Source organism: Toxorhynchites rutilus, chromosome 3 (assembly GCF_029784135.1).
Source record: "Toxorhynchites rutilus septentrionalis strain SRP chromosome 3, ASM2978413v1, whole genome shotgun sequence".
NCBI lineage: Eukaryota > Metazoa > Arthropoda > Insecta > Diptera > Culicidae > Toxorhynchites > Toxorhynchites rutilus.
In genome coordinates, this window is record NC_073746.1 from 87,554,539 (window position 1) to 87,572,049 (window position 17,511).

The 17,511-nt window shown below is 38.7% G+C and overlaps 1 protein-coding gene across 1 annotated transcript; it reads right to left on the bottom strand.

Annotated features, from left to right (window-relative positions):
• Positions 1-376: 376 nt before the first annotated feature.
• On the bottom strand, positions 377-14,092 carry LOC129776825 (phospholipase A1-like). The gene is made up of 5 exons (XM_055782699.1): positions 13,199-14,092; positions 12,878-13,141; positions 1,682-1,867; positions 1,029-1,272; positions 377-828 (listed from the first exon to the last, which is right to left on the bottom strand). The coding sequence occupies exons 1-5, from the start codon at positions 13,491-13,493 to the stop codon at positions 768-770; spliced, it is 1,050 nt and encodes a 349-aa protein (XP_055638674.1). The 5' UTR covers positions 13,494-14,092; the 3' UTR covers positions 377-767.
• Between the last annotated feature and the right edge of the window lie 3,419 nt (positions 14,093-17,511).

Consider the following 17,511-nt stretch of genomic DNA (forward strand, 5'->3'; position numbering starts at 1 on the left):
AATAAACAATTACATCGACTGTACTCGTAAAATGAACATTGAATGCGATTTGTTTTTCAAACTGAGTTTTGCACCGTGCAACCGTCAGTATGCGTTAGACGTCATTCGAAATGGCAAATCAAAATAAACACAAAACAAGTCACAGACGTCTAAATAGAGCACATTTCAGAAAGAGATGTATATTATTTTTATTCTCTTACATCTGGTGTATTCCACATTTAAGCAACGTATTGAACAAAGATATCTTTCAAAAGTCTTTTGAAACTTAATGCCCACAGATCATATTCTCGGAAAAAAATATATAATTATATTTTTATGGCAGCTTTCTTTCAGATGATTGAAACAAATTTAATGAATAAAATAAATATTACGCGTTTATAAATATAACTTAACAAAACATTCATTTTCTAATTCAACTGAAACAACTGGTAATTACTAATGGTAACTGTTAGTTTTCATATTCCACTCTGGTGGTAGATTCTTTCAACTTTACGATAGTTTGTTCGTTTGACCGTCCAGTTCAAGTATGAATATATTTTAAACTCAGATTGTGGTCATACTTGTATTTAATCTTCAAATTCCACATAAACCTAGTAGACAAGTTTGGTATACGATGAAATGTCACCTCCAGCTTCTGGCTGCTTCAAACTGGTCATCTCGATGGTCGTTCCAAAAACATTTCAACTTTCCGTAATGCTGTCAAAAGATCACTTAGAAACGGCGACCCGCGCTATTGCGCCGGTTCGGTAAAACGATGTTCAATCTTCTCAATAACCCATGGCGTACGGTGGCTTTTTATTGGTTGGAACGAAATATACTCCTTCGGCGCTGGTAGTCGGCAGCAGCAACAGAGAAAGAAAAACAAAATCCGTTTGAGAAATCTTGTACAGCATATAAATGGTTTGTGAGGTGAAATTTTGACACGATCACGGGAGAATGTTGTGCTTGAGATGGGTGCTTTAGGGAGCCATGCATGTGCAGAACCAAAATAAAACCGTTGGAACCGGCGTGCGGACGATTCTACTCACGTATTCGAACAGTACTCCCCCATCAATATTCGATTGCTGTCGAACACATTGTTTTCACTGTAGCCAATTTCCTGGCCCCGGCTATCGTCATCGATTGTTAATTGCTGCTGTTCGGCGTGGTATCGGCAGAAACCAAAAAAGTACGCGAAATAGCTGGTACATTTCGTTGCCCAGAAGCCAATTTTGCTAGCGATCGACTCGGCGAAGTAAATGGGGGCCATCATGTGGCTGCAGAGAGGCTGATCTACGCGCGGTGCAGTTTACAGATTAGCGGCGATTGCAAATGGAAGAGAAGCAAAAACGAAATTGGTAAGTATTGATTTCATTCAAGGTATAATAATGTAACATAATTCGCAGATATTGATTTGGTGTTAACAACTTTGATCCTGGAGCACGAAGCAAGATCGATTTATATTGATTGGCGTGTTGTGAAAGACTTCGATTATGGGCATCGATAGCGATAGAATGAAATAACCGGAAATTTATGCTAAGGTTAAATGAGTAATAGACGTTTGAATGATCCTACTATTGGATATGTTGCTAATGGTCATTAACACTTGGAGCGACTATAAACGCACTCCGAGCTTGTAGAATTACCCAGCGGACTAAAGCAATTTTATAAGTTGGTAACGATTATAGAACATGATACTAACTGGAATCATTGTCGCACATAGGCTGTGTTCCACCTCCATTGATGTAGAAATCCACGTGTCCACAGGTTTCAATCTTCCCGTAAACGCCAGCGTTCGTGTGTATCACATCGACGAAGTCCGCATCTGTTAAGTCCAGCTTCCAGTGGGGACGGGCGGTTGCGAAGAACGGAAGGGCGGGGTCCAGTCCTGCTTTGAACGAAAAGTATTGTACTACGTGAATACAAAAATAATATATCAACAACCATCAGCAACAACGAAAAATCGTTTTAGAATGCGCATAATTTGCGTGACGGAATGAAATGTGGAAAAAGTACGTTTCCATGTGACCTGCATAGAAAGTCGAGCTCATGGTACGATCGTAGCGATTTTTAATAGCGTTTTGTTTTTGTTTAACCCGCTCTGTGCATTGACGTTGTTGCTTCCTAATAGTTGTTGTCATAATGAATGTAATGATGTCTTGTTAAACTTGAACTTGGCTCATATTGCATTGAATGTTTCTATCTTCGGTGCGTGCACCGCCGCATAATGCAGAGATATTAGCATGGTTGAGAATGGTCAGTCGCTAGTCTTTTCTTGAATCAGCAAGTTTTAAAAAAATCAAGTTATACAACATTCACTTTTCCATCAACAAAAATGTTTGCGGATTTCAATATATTTCTTCCGTGGAAGCGAGTTTTTAACCTCATAGTCCGTGAAAATTTCCTGTTGAAACCTCTTTTCACAAAAATGCACTTTTACGGCTTGTACGACTTTTTAGACTACGACTACGATATTTCGATATCGATATCCAAAAAATAAAGTTTTACTTCAAGTAATCCCATCGTGGCTACATAGAGACTGTCCAGAAAGTTATGACCGAAGTTCTATCAAGGCTGCTTCAAATCACGGAAATATCGTTGGAATCAATATTTTGTAATAGGAGGAGACTATTTAATGGTTGATAATAGAGTTTTGTTGCTGAATTCATTTGATTTTATTTGAGATTCGCGGAATTAAATTGCAACACCTCTCGTACCTATGCTAATGGCATGTTTCCGATGTTTTATTCTAATTGATCATATACAGTGCTTTGAATTAGGGATGATAGGGTTTTAACGAATTATATCGACCATCTATGATTTTGTAAACCTGATATTGGTAGTAATTTGTCTCCGGTCAGGCTTGACATTCAGTCATGAACAATTTCACACTTCCACTACGTTAGGAGATTATTCAAGCTTTTTACGTAAAATCAAGATGTTTCTCATCCTATAGAAGTGCCGACGATTACCTCACCGAACTTGAAGATCTTCTTCATTCTTACCTGAATGATTCCTCATGCTCTCAGATATTAGAGGATTGGCAATCGCCAGATACGATCATATGCTTTTGAGAGCTCAAGAGACACAATGTCATCATGCAAGACATTGGGCACGAACGTCACTTCACGGTGCCGTGAATTGTATACAACCTTATTACGGCTGCCACCGTGTGTGTAGAATGTGGAAGAGTTCATCCATTGTGACAACTTAGATGAACTCATTATTATTATGAGTACATACCACGATACTGTCAAAGCCTTGCTGTGTATTTTTATCACTTGCGTTTTAGATGGTGAAAGCTAGTCACGCGGAATGAAGTATATTTAATTTCGTATTTATTTAGTTTTTTCTGCCAACATTTTGAATCTGAATCTATTCTATTTTCAACACTAGATTGCAACAGCATAAAATGGAAATTGAGACCACTGGCCCAAATACGTTGTAATAGTGTGAGAGAAACAATAATTCGTCATCTCTTTTTAGAAAGAACGATTATGTATAATATTGATTTGTTGATATTTTGAGTATAAAATAATAACCGTGAAGTTCTTCCAACATTGTAAAGCTGATTTTTGTAATTCAAACATACGCAATTGATGGACAAGACCCGGAAGATAATACGAATAATGCCATTGTTTTTTTTCTTTTTGCGTAATATTGGGTTGGGGATAAAGAAATGTCGTATTTCTGATCGAAATTTGACGCTTTAGTTAACATACTTAAATTTATCCAATTTAACTTAAATATGCGCCGTTTTGTTCGCAAACTTGTTGCCATTTAGAAGGCAACTTCTTTATCGTTACAGTATCGGGTCCATAAACTACTCGATTTTTTTCGGCCGCCTTCGTTGCAGTTTTACCTCGCAGGTAGTGAAAACGTAAAATATGGCGAATTTCTTGCTTGGTGGACTCCATCTTTGATGCGCTATAACTTGAGACTGAAAAGGACAATCACAACACTGTCAAAACGACACCTGTAGCACAGATTGTCGTCTTTAAATCAGGGGTACGACTAAAACGTCAAATCCCTCATATTGCCAGTGTACCCAATATTGCTGCGGTTTACTGACATTTTGGTTCAATCAATTACTGTTGTTTACAACTCGGTCCGGTTATATAGTTGAATAGTGGCTAACTTTAAACTCCATGTTAAATGTGAACACCTCCATGTGAAACCGAAATATGAAAATCGCTCATGCAGTTAGAATAAAGCAGCGCATTTTTCGATTTCAATCCTCGTAAATGATATGTTGATAAACAAATGACGCCATATTGATTTTGATTTTGGATAGCCTATATTCAATTGATGTCTAACCCCTGCTTTAAATAGCCGTATAGTATGACCCGATGCGACAAGTACAACACAAGATATGTTTAAGTGTTGCCATATACTGACAATATACGACATTTCTTTTTCCGCAACCCAATATGTATTTTCAACGACATTGTTTTGAAGACATACCCTGAATGAAAGAGTTTGAGTTGTATGTAATACCTTACATACGCCCATCGAGCCACTCTTCTTTGCATAATGGTGTAAATTCCCATCATAACATTGAATGCCCAAAAATTATATGAAAGAACAAATTCACTTTAAGTTGATCTTGTCTGGAACTTGATTTATTTCACCAATAAAGAAAAAAAATCATGCAAAGATGAATTGAAAAAGTGATAATAAGTTTAAAACAAGGAAAAAATTAGTCTATCATTGCGAAGCATTCACAAGATAGTGTTTTTCAATTCTTCTCTAATTATTTTTTCATAATTTTGATATCCGTCTAAAGAAAATCCACATCACTTTCTGCTTTTGGCAAATTCCTTGAAATTCATTAGATGTTTTACATGAAGATTATGTTTCTGACTGATGCTGCAAACCAGTTTCTGTTGAAATAATCAAATCAAACCTCATGTTCCGTATATCAAATTACACGATAATGGGAAGGATAGAAGGACTAAAATTCAGAATCCAATATGGGGGTAGCTTAGATTATACAGAACTTGAGGTGGTAAATTCGGATTTGTAATGAGTTATAGAAGGTATTATTATTCAAAAATATCATATAAATGGTTCTTGCTAAATGGTTCTAACCTTGATTTATACTAAATGCTTCTCACCATTCAAACGAGTGAGACAGAGCTAAGAAAAAGAGTATGCCATATGTCGATTAATACAGCGTCATCTTTAGAGTAATTTATAGAAAGAGTAAAAAATATTACATTCCCATATATTGAAAAACTACATTATTAACGAGCAACCAAGTTCCTTTTTATCTTTGAACCAGCGTAGCGCACCAAACAAATGAATCATGGGATGAGCCCCAATAGTTGGCATTGAAAGACCGGATCATCGAGGTATGATCGAAAACCTGCCATTCCAAATGCTCGAAATTATGAACCCTGTATTTCTTTTATAAACGGGAATGAACACTTTCACTTCACTGAGTTTATTTTTACACGCAACTGTGACCACTGTGACGTGACAATTATGATAGACACAAAAAAATAAGTGAAGTGAAAACGTTTGTGGAAGTGATGTTCGTGATCAGACCCATTGTGTCTCTTGATCTCTTAAAAGTATATGGCCGTGTCTGGCGTTCCCCAATCCTCGAATATCTCAGTGTCATAGTCGGTGCCTATCGCTCTGGAATTAGGATCCAAGAAAACAATATACTTCAAGAATCGGTTATTGCTCCTACATTGTTTCTGATCTGTAGGCAATCCGATTTCGTGAATATCTTACATATATCTTACGAGGGTCGTTTGACTAGGCTTTAAAAAAATGGTTAATTTTTTGGGGTCAGGGTTGCCACATTTAATTCTGTAAAATTTCCTGAAAAAAATCTGTGTATCTGTATATTAAGCAAAAAAATCTGTATCGAAAAATTAAGGAAAAAAAATAAAGCTCTATTTTCTGTTTGAATTTATTTTTCTTATTTACAGGCAGTTAAAGCGCCTCAATACAACAAATTGAATCATAAAAAGGTTTTCTCCTCTGAATTGTATGATGTTTATACATGGGTGAGTCTATAATTGTGGATGCCAACCGATTTCCCGACTTTGTTTTGTTGGCATTGTGAAGCGAAAATATTCGCCCAACACACACTGATGAATGTTATCAAAAGTGTCTTACAAACCTTAGCAATGGATACAAAAATTTCTCATCACGCCTTTTGACATCCACTAGCTGAGACCAAGTTATATCTGAGTCACTTAATTTTTGCCCCATTAGATTCGTTTTGAGTAGCCTGAATTTGTTATTCAAGCTTTGTCTATAACCTGCTTCAACGAATTGAGGAAATTGGCGCATCAAGTCATTAATGTTTGGTAGCTTGACGAAATTTTGAGGGGTTTATTGAGGCAGTTTTCATATCCGGATCGTTGAAATCAAATCGCTTTGGAATCTGTTTCACGAGTTCAATATAGAAGTCACGATAAATCGATTTGACGGTCAGCTTATCAGCTACATACAATCTTTTTTCAGCATGGCGTCGTGCACAAATTAAGTAACGCGATAAGTGGAGGGAGGGGGGTTGAGGTTGCGTTACTTCTTGTGTATTAGAGATAGGAAATTGCGTTACGTAGAGGGAGAGGGGGTCCAAAATCCGGATTTTTTGCGTTAAGTAATTTGTGCACGACGCCCATCTTCTGCATCGAAAATCTCTCAAAATCTCTCATATCAAGGTTAGCATCAGCAAATCGTTGCACGTAGCTTTCCTAACATAAGTTACCCAACCAATAAAATTCACATCACATTATAAAGTTCGCAAAAATAAGAACTTTCTGATCGAAAAGTGCAATTGACGTTATTGATGAGCGGTAGAACATAGTTTAGGAACAGCATAATCGGTTTAGTCGTAGGATCGTTTAAATGAGTCATTGGTAGATTGATTATGGTCATACTTAATTTGGATTGAAAAGAATAGCTTAAACTCTTCAAATCGCTCAAGATTTTGTTTAACAACTGCCTCCCACGAAAGCCATCTCATTGCGTTTGGTTCAGCATTTTTATGAATCAAGGTATCTACGAGGGCAGTCCATTAAGTACTTAGCCTACAAAAAAACAAAAATTTTGGAACAGTGGCGATTTATTTCTCAACATAGTCTCCTTTTAGCTCGATACACTTGACCCAGCGATGCTCCAACTTCTTTAATCCATCTGAAAAATACGTTTTCTCGAGGTCTGCAAAGTAGGCCTCCGTGGCGGCGATGACCATTCGACTCAAATTTCTGCCCGGCGAGTGACTTTTTCATGTTTGGAAACAAAAAAAAATCGCACGGGTCCAAATCTGGAGAATACGGTGGATGGGGCAGCAGTTCGTAGTGCAATTCAGTAGCAGTAGCCGTTTACGAGAATGTACTACAGATAAGTAATCTCTCTTGCGATACTGACACCATCAGACAATGAGGCTAAGTACTTATCGGACCGCCCCGGTTTGTATGCATTGTAATAAATTGAATGTTTAAAATTAAGTTTGGAAAAAATCTGTAAATTATGTATCTTTACTGAAAATCTCTAATTCTGTATATACAGATTCAGAATATGAATTTGGCGAAAAATCTGTAAAATACAGAAAATTCTATATATGTGGCAACCCTTGATTGGTACTCGATTTTTCCAAGACTGATTCATTGGTACAGATCTAATCAGTGAGTCGATCCCTACACCGTTTAGAAAATCGATCCGTCAAGATCGATCTTCATCTAAAAATCACCCAATCCTAGCCGTGACCAACATTTACATGAAATAATCTTCAAAAATAAATAGCAAGGATTGATTTTTAAACCAGAATCCAAATTTTATATTTTTACCAAATTTTGCTGTAAGTTTGTTTTAAACCCAAACCAAACTAAAAGCATGAAACTTGGTTTTGAAACCAAATGCTTCAAATATCTCCCTTCAGAACTAAGTTTTTCAATAATTTCATCACACCTTGTTCAGATAAACATAGAAACAAAATAGAAGCTAAAACTAATTAAACAGATCCGACACAACAAATGATCATGAGCAAGAAGATGCTGCAAATTGCACTTGAGTGAAGAACAAACTTTTGTCACCGATTGTATATGCTTAGTTGTGGTTCAAGTTCATTTATATCGCTTAGGGTATTATTTGATGTAGGATTGCGGCTTTCAGTAAGGGTGCCAAATTAAAAAACAGGTCACGATTTCATGAAATGAAGTTAACGTTGATAACTATTTTTGCATCGAACAGATTTTGGTGATTTGCATACCGATCGAATTGAGAATTTCGTAAGATTTACTATGATAAGAGTACATTACGATTCCCTGATCCGTAAATGGTAAACAAACGACGAAAGTATGGAGCATTCCCATTTTACCATACATTTTTCCTGCACAATTGTGTGCTTACCTATTCGTGTTGTCAATAGGATTCTATTCTCGCAGAAAGAATGACAAACAAATGAAGAGAGCGTATTTTTTTGGAAGAAACATCAATAACTTTGAGTGGAGTTAAGATATTGACAAGTTCTGCATCGCAAAATGTTTGTAGTAGTAAGCTGTGAAAGTCTTTCGAAGACAGTGACCCTAACGCAACTTAGAAAAAAGACGGGTGGGTAATGTCGGGGACATAACCGGAGTGACGTAGGACTATACAAAGGGAAGGAAGGTATTGTATTATAGAGACTTTAAACTTTTGCAGTTCATTCGTCTCTAGCCTTGAGAAAGGCCCTTTGAAAACTCTACTCTACTCTATTACTCTACTCCAGCGCTACCACCTCCGCCCTCTTGCCTTGAGAAAGGCACTCGATCCCTCGCCGTCCAGCTCGTCCAGCAACGATGTTGTCCAGTCGGTGTCCACACAAAGAATGATCGTTACGGCAGCGGAGCGGGGATTTTTAAGCTGACTGGCTGGCTCGAGAATTACGCATGTGTGAGACTGCGACCAATGTTTCGTTCATTTTTTTCTTTTTCCTTTCCAATCGTGCTTCATTCTATTTCGCTGCTGCTCTGGTTGCCCGTTTTGGTCGGTACGATTTGAGGAGCACAAAATGGACCAATAAAAAATGGGCACATAGTGCATTTGGACAATGCTTGATATTTCACAATTATTCAATTATTTATCTCAAGAAAAATGAAATGTTATTCGTTATGATAGATGCGTAGATATATTTCCTATCAATTGATGCAAAAACCTTTGCGATCTATTGAGAAATGCTCGAGTTATAAGCGTTCCAAATCTTGCATTTTTTCCTACTTGTTCAGTGCCTAGATTTCCATTTCACCCCCTATATCTTCCGGTTAGACGTAGTCCTACGTCAAAAAGGCGCTATATCGGTTATTTCAAGTGATAGAAACAAAACTTTACTCTACTCTGTCTCGAATAACTGGGGCTACAACATTGTCGAACTATATTTACCTCTATCTATAAAGATAAGAAAGTTATATTTTTTATTCCATCGACAATTTTGATCACCCTATTTTTGATAATATGAAAATGGGCGCTCTATCATATGTAACAACTTTGTCGAAGACAGTTTTTATCTAGAGAATAACTGTCGAGCTCTAAATGCTAATTTCCACTTAAATGCACCTCCTGGACCATTGTGCATTGCGAATAAAATGCAGCTTTCGTTCTATGGACACAGTGAAACTGGAAATATTGCAACTTAAGTTCCTTCCGTTCTGGTTTGTTTACCATTTACGGCGAACATATTTTAATGATTCGCGTATCAATTATCGAAAAGTTCAAACTGCAATAGTTAATTGCTGTATTGAAGACAATCTAAATATACCACTGCCAAGCATGCGCATCCTCATCGCACACCCGGAATTCAAAAGCATGTCCCTCTACTGACACTGTGGAGAGAGGATATATTGTAATTTAAGTTCCGCCCGATGGCAACTCGATCACACGGTCTGAGGGTAAAACCAGAATTTTCGATTTCTAACGGGTGGCAATTAAAATTTTGGAATTTCTTTCTCAAAAAAATACTGTACAAAAAGACAGACGAGACTTCTTGTTCCGACGGTATAGCATAAACAAAACTAAAAATACTAGCAGAAGGAAGAAAGAAAAAGCTAATACATATACACTCTCATTTTTCTCTGAGCTTGTTTGATGTTGAGCATATGGGCCCCGAAAAAAATCCTAAATTTTAGTTGCCATCCGTTATTTACCAGTCTTTGCATTGAATGATACAATGGGCCTGATTCTCGAATACACTTCACGGTGGAAAATAAATGAAATGTATCCGCGGTGACAACGATACGGTGTCGATATCTGTATACGAAATTTCCATGCCGTATAGTGTTGGTGGAGAGCCCTTGTGTATTCTGACACACGCACACATTATTAGTTTTCCTACATTGCTAAATGTAGATTGAATTGTTTATTAGAAGGGTGAAATAATGGTAGGATGGTACAAATCACGGCTTACAGAGACAAGGCTAGTTCTTTAGCGAGTAAATATTTTTTTTGATGACGTCATCCGAATTATCAGTGTAAACAGTCGCCAGTTGTATTTTGTTTTCCGACTTACGCGTAAATGTTCCTGAAATGAAAAATCGAAAATGGTTCAATGCGCTGTGAGTGGGTGTATAAATTATGAAAATGACATTATCGGGCCAAAAAAGAGATTCTTTCGCTTTCCGAAAAACCGAGAATTATGTTCTTTGTGGATAAATCTCGCGTAACTTTTGAAAAGGTCCAATGTAACATTTTCGCCAACTCGAGAAAAACGAAGTTGAAGACCCGAACATTATTTCGCGAATTGTTTTAAAAGCTATCGGTCTTTATCACTGTTTTCACCACTAGCTGTCAAGAATAACTCCGTAAGACCAATCGTAACTGTTGTTCCGTGATTTGAGATTAAGGTTGAAGCCTCGGAGCGAAAAATGTTACATTGGACGTTTTGACTGCCCGCGTTTGCACATTGGACATGTTACGTTGCACTATAAGAATTTGAAACTAACTAATAAACAACAATCCAAATATCAGCATTTCGTTCTAAAGACTGATTATTATTGTTTTCACTCGTTGAATTGCACTGAAACCGATAACAACACCTGTAAGAAACAAATTCCAAAACGACCGAAGTACGACTGCGAGTTGTTTTGAATGCTTTGTTACTTCGGACGTTTCGGCCGTCGGAGGAAAGTGGCGTCCGAAGTAACAGCCGGGTGCTTAAAATTCGAATCTGTACATTGGATATTTTTTGTATCGGCGACAAAAAGATGAAGAAAATAGATACGTGAACGATTGTTTTTGTAATACATTCAATGATTAAAAACTAATAGCGTGCATCCATTAACTCGATTTGTTTACATTTGTTACATAGGACCTTTTCAAAAGTTACGCGAGAAATGTTTTCTCAAATTATTCATGGTGTTAAATATAATCAACTATATTATCAACGCACAAACTTACAAAGCACGAAAAATAAAAAATAAGAACACATTGTTTACTTCAACGACTCAGATGACGTCACTAAAAAATGACTGATCCGGAGTAGCTAGCCTTGTCTCTGTAAGTCGTGGGTACAAATATATAATCGATCATGAGTACGTCAACTGGAATCGTTACCGTTATTACTATAACATCAAAGGAAAAAATAAAGCATACGATGCTTGTTCATCATATCGTTCTCATCGTATTGTTCTTGTGAGGGAAAGAATGAACTATGACTCAAACATCTTCAGTTGGTTCTACAGAACCACGACTCATTCCACACCACTAATACTTTCTGCTAAAGAGTGATTTTAAAAAATCGATCCCTCCTAAAAAAATACCCGAAGTGATTTACAAGCAGATTGAATAATATAATTTTATATTCGTGTGTCAGATATTGGGTCGTGTTCCAAACACAACCTCCTATCATATTTTTTTCCCAACCAACGTTTACTGTCAAAGACTTTTATAAGTTTTAATATTTTAAAGTGTTTTAATAAAAAAACATATAACCAACTTCTTATTTTCCTAGTTTATCAACAATGTATGAACAAATATTCTTTCAGATTTGACAATGAAACATCATTGCGAGATCATGTACTGTTTCATAGTCATTTGATATAGGAGGATGTGCGATGGTACACGCGATTTCAATGAACAGCTTACGAGTGCGAGAATATTAAATTGCGACCATCGATTAATCATCGCCCGTCAATCATTTGAAGCGCGGAAATTAAGAACACTTCAAGTGCATGGAAAAAATTAACATACCCTATCTTGATATGCCGAAGGGAAAAATTAAATAAAATTCATATACAGTATACCATCCCAATGTTTGTAAATGCAACAGTTGCGAACATTGTTTATAGCGTAGTAATTTGATCTTACATTAGCGTCATGTGATTTGTAGTAGCCATAAAACGCTTGATTTGCTGTAATGGGTGGCAGCGATCTAATGGATATAGCAAAACGGCTCAAGGTTTCCCATGGTCAAATTGCAAAGACGGTAAACACTCAAATCAGGACGCATCATGAAGAAATTTGTGTTTACATTCTCTGGTAGGTTGTTAGTAATGGCAGTGTAGCGGTAGTACATATTGGTTTGCTAGCAAAATTAACCAAATCAGTCATGCTTGAATGAAATTCTGGCAAACGCGTGCAACATTAAGTAAGGTTTATTAAGTTTGCTCATAGGCATTGGAGAATTAAGCAAAATTTTGTTTGTCACAATCAATTATTTCAATGGTGAGACGCCCTGCACCAAGAAGATAAAAATAGATTCGAATTTACGCATTTCGATTTTCATTGACCAGTTTGTGAAATTAAGTACAGCGCAAGTACCAGAAACTGGGTACACGTTGTGCAGAAGAGCAGAAGGAGTGTACGAAAGAGAATGTACGCATATACGGCATGCGTTCATAAATGCTGGCACCGGTTACATTTTTTAGATCTAGAAGAACTTTAAACTTATGTGTATATACAGAACCTGTAATCCGCCTGAATTTTGTTCCAATGGATTTCTCCAGCGCGTTGCTAGTAAAGCTGAGAACGTGGGCCCCCAGACTGAATCCTATGGCGTGTAGTTCCCGGCAATCGAACTCCGGGTAATTTGCTTTAAGGCCTATCAGGAACGTCGCGGTACACTCGCCGGCTTGCTTCGTGTTGAAAGCCGCCGTGGGATAGCAGGGTAATTTCGAGAGTTTCCCCCAATCTACCACGAGGACGTTGGTGCGAGGTTGCTTCAGATAGGCTGGAAGGATAACACTCGTGAAATTTGGGCCGCCCCTGCGATTTCCGATTAACGAACCGTTACGAATCATCCTTGTTGCATTGAAATCAATGTTTCCACCGTAGCCATGTACAATCATTTTGCTTCCGTAGGTGAGATTGATGTGGGCTGGTACTATCGGATCGATGTTGTTCAACAGAATCGGTGCTTCCCCTGGACTATCACTGGTAAATAGGTAGAACTGAATTGTATCCGGATTACATGGCTCCAGATATTGGAAGTTGCATGGTCCAAAATTGAATTCTCGTGCGTTTACTCTCAAGCTGATAAAAAATATGACACTGACAAATGGTTTCACTGCGTATCTGCACATCCTCACTGGTATTATTAATTCATATCGTTGGTTACACCGTTATCTCTAGCATTTTTTCTAACTTCACTTCTGCCACAGATCTCACATTTCTTTTACATATTATGATTTCAGTTGCACATAGAAACTGTTGAGACTGTCCATAAAGATCATCGTTCCTTTCTTAGGAGTAGCGCGCAACCCAAATATTGGTTAGCCGAACCAACAATGCAATAATCCAAAATCGATCGATTCGTTTGGCGCGTAATTCAGTACTGAAAGATCCGTAAGCTTGCGCTACCACTCTCACCGGCATTTACAAGGAACGAATAGAAATAGAAGTGAAAAAAGTTTGACTAATGCAACTGCCTCCGCCGATGTAGTACGCCTGAGTAAAAATTCTTACGGATACGCCGAGCTTTTAGTATGAGGCGTTAATCGCATCGCTCCACCAACAAAAACATCCAATGGAGGTGTGTTCTTGCTTGGCGGCGGGAAATAGTGCCAAATCGTTGGGCCAACCGGCACTTGTTATGTGCTGGAGATTGCGAATAAATGTTTAATTTTATAGCAGATCGAGGAGAATCGACCGTTCTTCCGAGCGGCGCGTACTCGGATGCTCGTTTTTTGTACGACTAAAAAAAGATCTTTAATGGAGATCGATATTTTAAGCCCGCATTTTCCTTCACTTTTTACACAGCCCGGGCGACAACCACTATGAATATGTGTTTGTGGATGATATCAAATTTATTGCCAGATGATACAGGTGCATAGTTCCGAGCAAATTATAATTCTAGCTAGAACTAGTTATCAATGTCACGCCAAATGACCAAATTGCTCTATGTACAGCACTGAGTGAATTGAAACATTATTAAAATGTTCATAGTTACGACAACAATATTTCCTCAATTATTTTCACCGTGAGATGAGGTGGTTTATGTTTGACTAAATCTGTATTTTCACAAAATGAGACATCAATTTTATATGCATGAATGTATATACCTACGTTGCATGCCTCATGACATGTTTAAACTTATCACAATAATTTTTGCGAGCGTCATTGTTGGTTTAAACAAGTGGTGGTATTTCATCGTTTTCATTTCAAACCCAATAATAGGAGAAACGTCATAGTTAATGAAGAACGCTACTGGGACATAACAATATTTCCTCCTATGTTCAGAAATAGGGTGTTTGAATCTAGCTGATCTATGGTTCGAGTAAGATGGGTCTAACGGTCTTTAAAAAAATGGACTAATTTGGATGGCGATGAAAAAAACTACAAATAATTATTCAATGATTTTTTTTTTCGTTTCCTACGTTTATTAAACGTCCTATAATAATGCTTCGACTCCCTGCTGGACGGCCTTACGACAGTTGGTCGCAACCCTTACCTATGGCCTAATGAAAGATTGATGTCGGCATATTCTTCAGTTGTTTCGTGGATTTCTGAGTCAGCTACTTCTCCATTCTACTCAAGAAATTATTGGATCTGAGATTCACCCAAAAATTCTCTATCGGTTGCAGCTGGAGGACGTTGTGAGGGTGGCGGTTTCGGTACAACGTTTATTTTCAGCCAATTCATCTTTTCCGATGATATTTTGATGGACCGAGGCCAGGTCCAGCTAAAATATCACATCCTCCTTCTCATGATTCTTCCTGATCAAGGCGGAACTACCGACAGGCATTTCATTCTGTATATCCCCCGTTCATCGCAATCCCCGAAAGGAATAACAGCGACTTGAACCTTCTTTTCTCGCTGATCGACCACAGAATGAACTTATTCGTGAACTTGATTTGGGAGATATATTTGATGTCATCGCTTACCTACCCGAGCGGAAAGATAGCTTCAACCGCTTCTTTGCTCAGACACGGCTGGCGTAGACTGACGCTTCTGCATAAAAATGTCAATTTCCGCGGGGTACTCTTTCACCGTTTGAACGGTTGCTCCGACCTCCCGGCGTGGAACGATGATGTCACCTTGCTCTCGGTCTTCCTCTTCAGCTTCTGTTGAACTTTACGGTCGCGCAGCACCGCCAAGCTTCCGTTCGACGTTCCCGCCTTTTTCCTGAAGGGAGAAGATATTGTAAATATCGGATTGGCTTTATCCGGCGAACACGAAGTGCCTCACAATGTCCAACTTCTTCGATCCGGGGTGAAGTTGGAGTACAAACAAAGCATCGAGAGTAATCGCCTGACTGTTTCTGCCATGGCTGCCGCAAATCAACAGTTGAGGGCGTCGCAGCATTTTTTTAGAAGGTTCAATAGACGAAGGATTCAAGGAAAAGTTTTTTTTTCGGTATCCGATAGTAATTCATTTTAATGCCATTACTTGCCCGTCGAGTTAACGAAATCGTAGAAAATTGTCGTAGTGTTGAAATCAACTGTGAATAATGCAATGAAAGTATTTGGAAAACGTTTGTCGACAACCTGGATCTGGGGGAAATCGAAACCTGCAATCCGCAGTGATGGTAAAAATAGTATCCAGCACTTGCAAGCAAAATCCCAACTTCACCGTCCGAGACGTCGTAAGCTAACTGAGAGTGTCGTCTACAACAGTGCATCGAGCTAAAAAACGGGACAGTTCCACATGTACGGAGGTAGTGATTCCCAATTCTTACGATGCGATATACAGAATAAAACGGCCTAAACAATGTCCAAGAAGTACCTACGATGCTATACAAAAGATTATCCTGGAGGCTGACGAAGTTCGGAAATCATGGTTGACGAAACCTACGTGAAGGCAGACAATTTCAAGAAACCATCGAAGCTCGCTAATAAATGTTTAGTTTGGCAGTTTATCTGTATCTGTGACTTGGAAAGCGGGATTTACTGTTTTGGCCTAATTTGGAATCCTGCCATTACGGAACAATGAACATGATAATAAGTTCAAGAATACGCGTATATTAGTGCAAGTCGGAAGAAATTTCCTCAACGAAATATGTCCCGACCAAAACGAGAATTGTGTTGGACTGAGGTTCCAGTGGAATGAAAGGCCAAGTTTAAATAATCAAACAGATGAATTAAAGTTTTATTAATAACTAGATGTGTTCACTGCGCGTTCTAATTTTTGAATGAACATGATTGTTCAAGCACACAGCAGAAGGCTGATGGTGTGCTCTCGCTTTGCTATGATGCCACCGTGCGCATACACAAGATGTTCAAATGCACAAGGTGGGTCGTTCGTTGTTCTACCAACACTCCTCCTCAACGAACATTGCCATCCTTTGACGACAAACCTAGAATTCGTGCGAACTTCTGTTGTTTAACTGAACCCATCGGCTTTGTGAGTATATCAGCCACCATATCTTCACTGGGACAGTATTGCAACTCCATGCAACCATCATCACACAGCTGCTTCACGAAATGTCCTCGCACCTCGATGTGCTTGGACCGACGATTCTTTCTTTCCGAACTGACGAACTGAATACAGCTTTGATTGTCCTCCATCACCTTGACCGGATCACTCAGTTGTTCGCCCATATTCTTCAGCAAGTCTCGAAGCCAAATCAGTTCTTGACTTGCTTCACTCAGCGCCACATATTCGGATTCCATCGAAGACAGTGTGACGCAACTTTGTCTCCGACTTACCCACGATACTGCCGCACCGGCATAGTGGAAGACGAAACCAGTTGTAGATTTCCTTGTAGCTGCATCACCGGCCCAATCGGCATCCGAATAGCCAATTAATTCTCCACCAGTGTCGCTATACGTTAATTTCCACTCTTTTGTCGAATTCAGGTAACGTACAACTCGTTTAGCCGCCACCCAATCCGCCTCCGTTGGCGAACTCACTTTCCTGCCCAATATCGCCACGCTGGCTGCTACATCCGGTCTAGCACATACGGAAATGTACAGCAGCGCTCCAACGAGACTCCGATAACCCGTCCCGTCTGTTAATTGAGAACTCTTATCTACCGTGCTCGGGAAACCCTCTTCCATTGGCGTCTTCGCTCGCTTCGCATCGCGGAGTCCAAACTTTTCCGCAACACGATCGATATATCCTTGCACCGAAATACTGTACTTCCCATCTTCACTATCGATT

Coding starts and splice junctions, on each gene's coding strand:
- LOC129776825 (XM_055782699.1), bottom strand. CDS start 13,493: ATGTGCAGATACGCAGTGAAACCATTTGTCAGTGTCATATTTTTTATC. Junction 1,868..12,877: donor AAAATTCAGGCGGATTACAG/GTTCTGTATATA, acceptor CGTTCAAAGCAG/GACTGGACCCCGCCCTTCCG. Junction 1,273..1,681: donor TATGTGCGACAATGATTCCA/GTTAGTATCATG, acceptor CACCGCGCGTAG/ATCAGCCTCTCTGCAGCCAC.